This window comes from Chrysochloris asiatica, unplaced genomic scaffold (assembly GCF_000296735.1).
Source record: "Chrysochloris asiatica unplaced genomic scaffold, ChrAsi1.0 scaffold00136, whole genome shotgun sequence".
NCBI lineage: Eukaryota > Metazoa > Chordata > Mammalia > Afrosoricida > Chrysochloridae > Chrysochloris > Chrysochloris asiatica.
Window position 1 is genome coordinate 9,523,459 of NW_006408654.1, and position 1,785 is coordinate 9,525,243.

Below are 1,785 nucleotides of genomic sequence, written 5' to 3' on the forward strand. Positions count from 1 at the left end.
TGAGCCTTTCCCAGTCCAGCAAGAGGTCCTAGCTCATCTTCTAAAGCCCACTGAGGAAGTTGAGCCTTCTGCAGTCCAGCAGGAAGCCTCAGCACAGCCTCTAAAGGCTCCCCAGCAGGTTGGATCTTCTCTAGGCCAGCAGGAAGCTCCAGCTCACCCTCCTAAACCCTCTGTGGAGGTGGGAACTTTTCCAACCCAGCAGGAGGCACCAGCTCACCCTCCTAAACCCTCTGTGGAGGTGGGACCTTGTCCAACCCAGCAGGAGATTCTAGCTCACCTTCCTAAGCCCTCTGAGGAGGTGGGATCTTCTCCAACCCAGCAGGAGATTCTAGCTCACCCTCCAAAGCCATCTGAGGAAGTTGGACCTTCTCCAGTCCAGCAGGAATCTTCAGCTGAGCCTCCAGAGCCCCCTGAGGAGTTTGAGCCTTATCCAATGCAGCAGGAATTCCCAGCTCACCCTCCACAACTTTCTGAGGACTTGGAACCTTCTCCGGTCCAGCAGGAAGCCCCAACACAGCCTTCAATGTCTCCAGAGGAGCTAGAGCCTTCTGCAGGGCAGCAGGAGGCTCCATCTCAGGCTTCAGAGCCCCCTGAGGAGTTTGGACCTTCTCCAATACAGCAGGAAGGCCCAGGTCAGCCTCCAAAGCCCTCTGAGGAGGTGGAAACTTCTCCTGGCCAACAGGAAGCCCCAGGTGCAGCTCTAGAACACCTTGAGGAGATTGAACCATCTCAAGTCCAGCTAGAGGCCCCAGCTCTCCCTCCAGAGCTTCCTGAAAAAGTAGAACCTTCTCCAGTCCACGCAGAAGCCTCCACACTGGCTCCTCTGCTTCCCCATGAGTTCAAACCTCCAAGTGAACAGGCGGCTGCTGTTCCACTTGCAGAGCTCCCTGACGAAGTAGAACTTTCTCCAATGCTGCAGGAAGTTCCAGGAGAGCCTCCAAAACCATCTGAGGGTATTGAACCTTCTGCAAGTCACCAGGAATTTCCAGGTGAGACTCTAAGTCTCCCCGAAGAAATTACACCTCCTTCAACAGAGCAAGAGGCCCCAACTGCACCTTCAGAGCTCCCTGAGGAGAGTGAAACTCCAGTCCAGCAGGAAACCCCAACACAACCTCCTGAACCTCCTCAGGTTAAACCTCCAACACAGCATGAGGCCCCAACACAGCTTTCAAAGCCCTCTGAGGGTATTGCACCTTCTCAGACTCAGCAGGAATTGCCAGCTAAACCTTCAAAGCCCTCTGAGGAAAGCACACCTTGTCCAACCCAGGAGGAGGCCCCTGTTCAGGCTTCTCCAGTACAGCAAGGGGGCGCACATCAGCCTGTAAAACTCCCTGAAGAGGTGGAACCTTCTCCAGTTCAGCAGGAGGCCCCAACCCACCCTCATCTTTCAACCTTGCCCAATGTTACAGTTAAGCCTGCTGATCTGCAGCTGACCCTAACTCCAGAACCCACTAAGGAGGTTCATTCATGTCCAACTCAGCATGCTGTCCCACCTCAACCTCCAGAGACTCCTTCTGAGAAGGGGAAATCAGCAATGAAACAGGAGTTTCCAGTTCAGTCGTCTAAGACTCAGGGAAATGTTGAGCCTCCTCCAGTTCATCCTCCTGAACAGGTCAAACCTCCAACCCATCAGGAGGACCTAGCTCAGGCACCAGAGTCCCCAAATGTGGTTTTAACACTACCTTTTTTGTATGATGAAGTGACATTTCAACCTCCAGGTCCTCCACAAATTCAGCATTCAGTCTTGCCTCAAGTATCAGTTAAACATTCTCCAACACAAAGAGA

General features: G+C 53.3%; 1 protein-coding gene across 1 annotated transcript in view; it reads left to right on the forward strand.

Moving 5' to 3' along the window:
* LOC102814487 (leucine-rich repeat-containing protein 37A-like) overlaps positions 1-1,753 on the forward strand; it is a gene marked incomplete at its 3' end in the record, with an annotated part of 32,706 nt that extends 30,953 nt beyond the window's left edge. Inside the window, exon 2 of the mRNA XM_006869876.1 lies at positions 15-1,753. Within this exon, the coding sequence (XP_006869938.1) occupies positions 15-1,753 (1,739 nt within the window). The remainder of the gene's footprint in view (positions 1-14) is intronic.
* Positions 1,754-1,785: the final 32 nt, after the last annotated feature.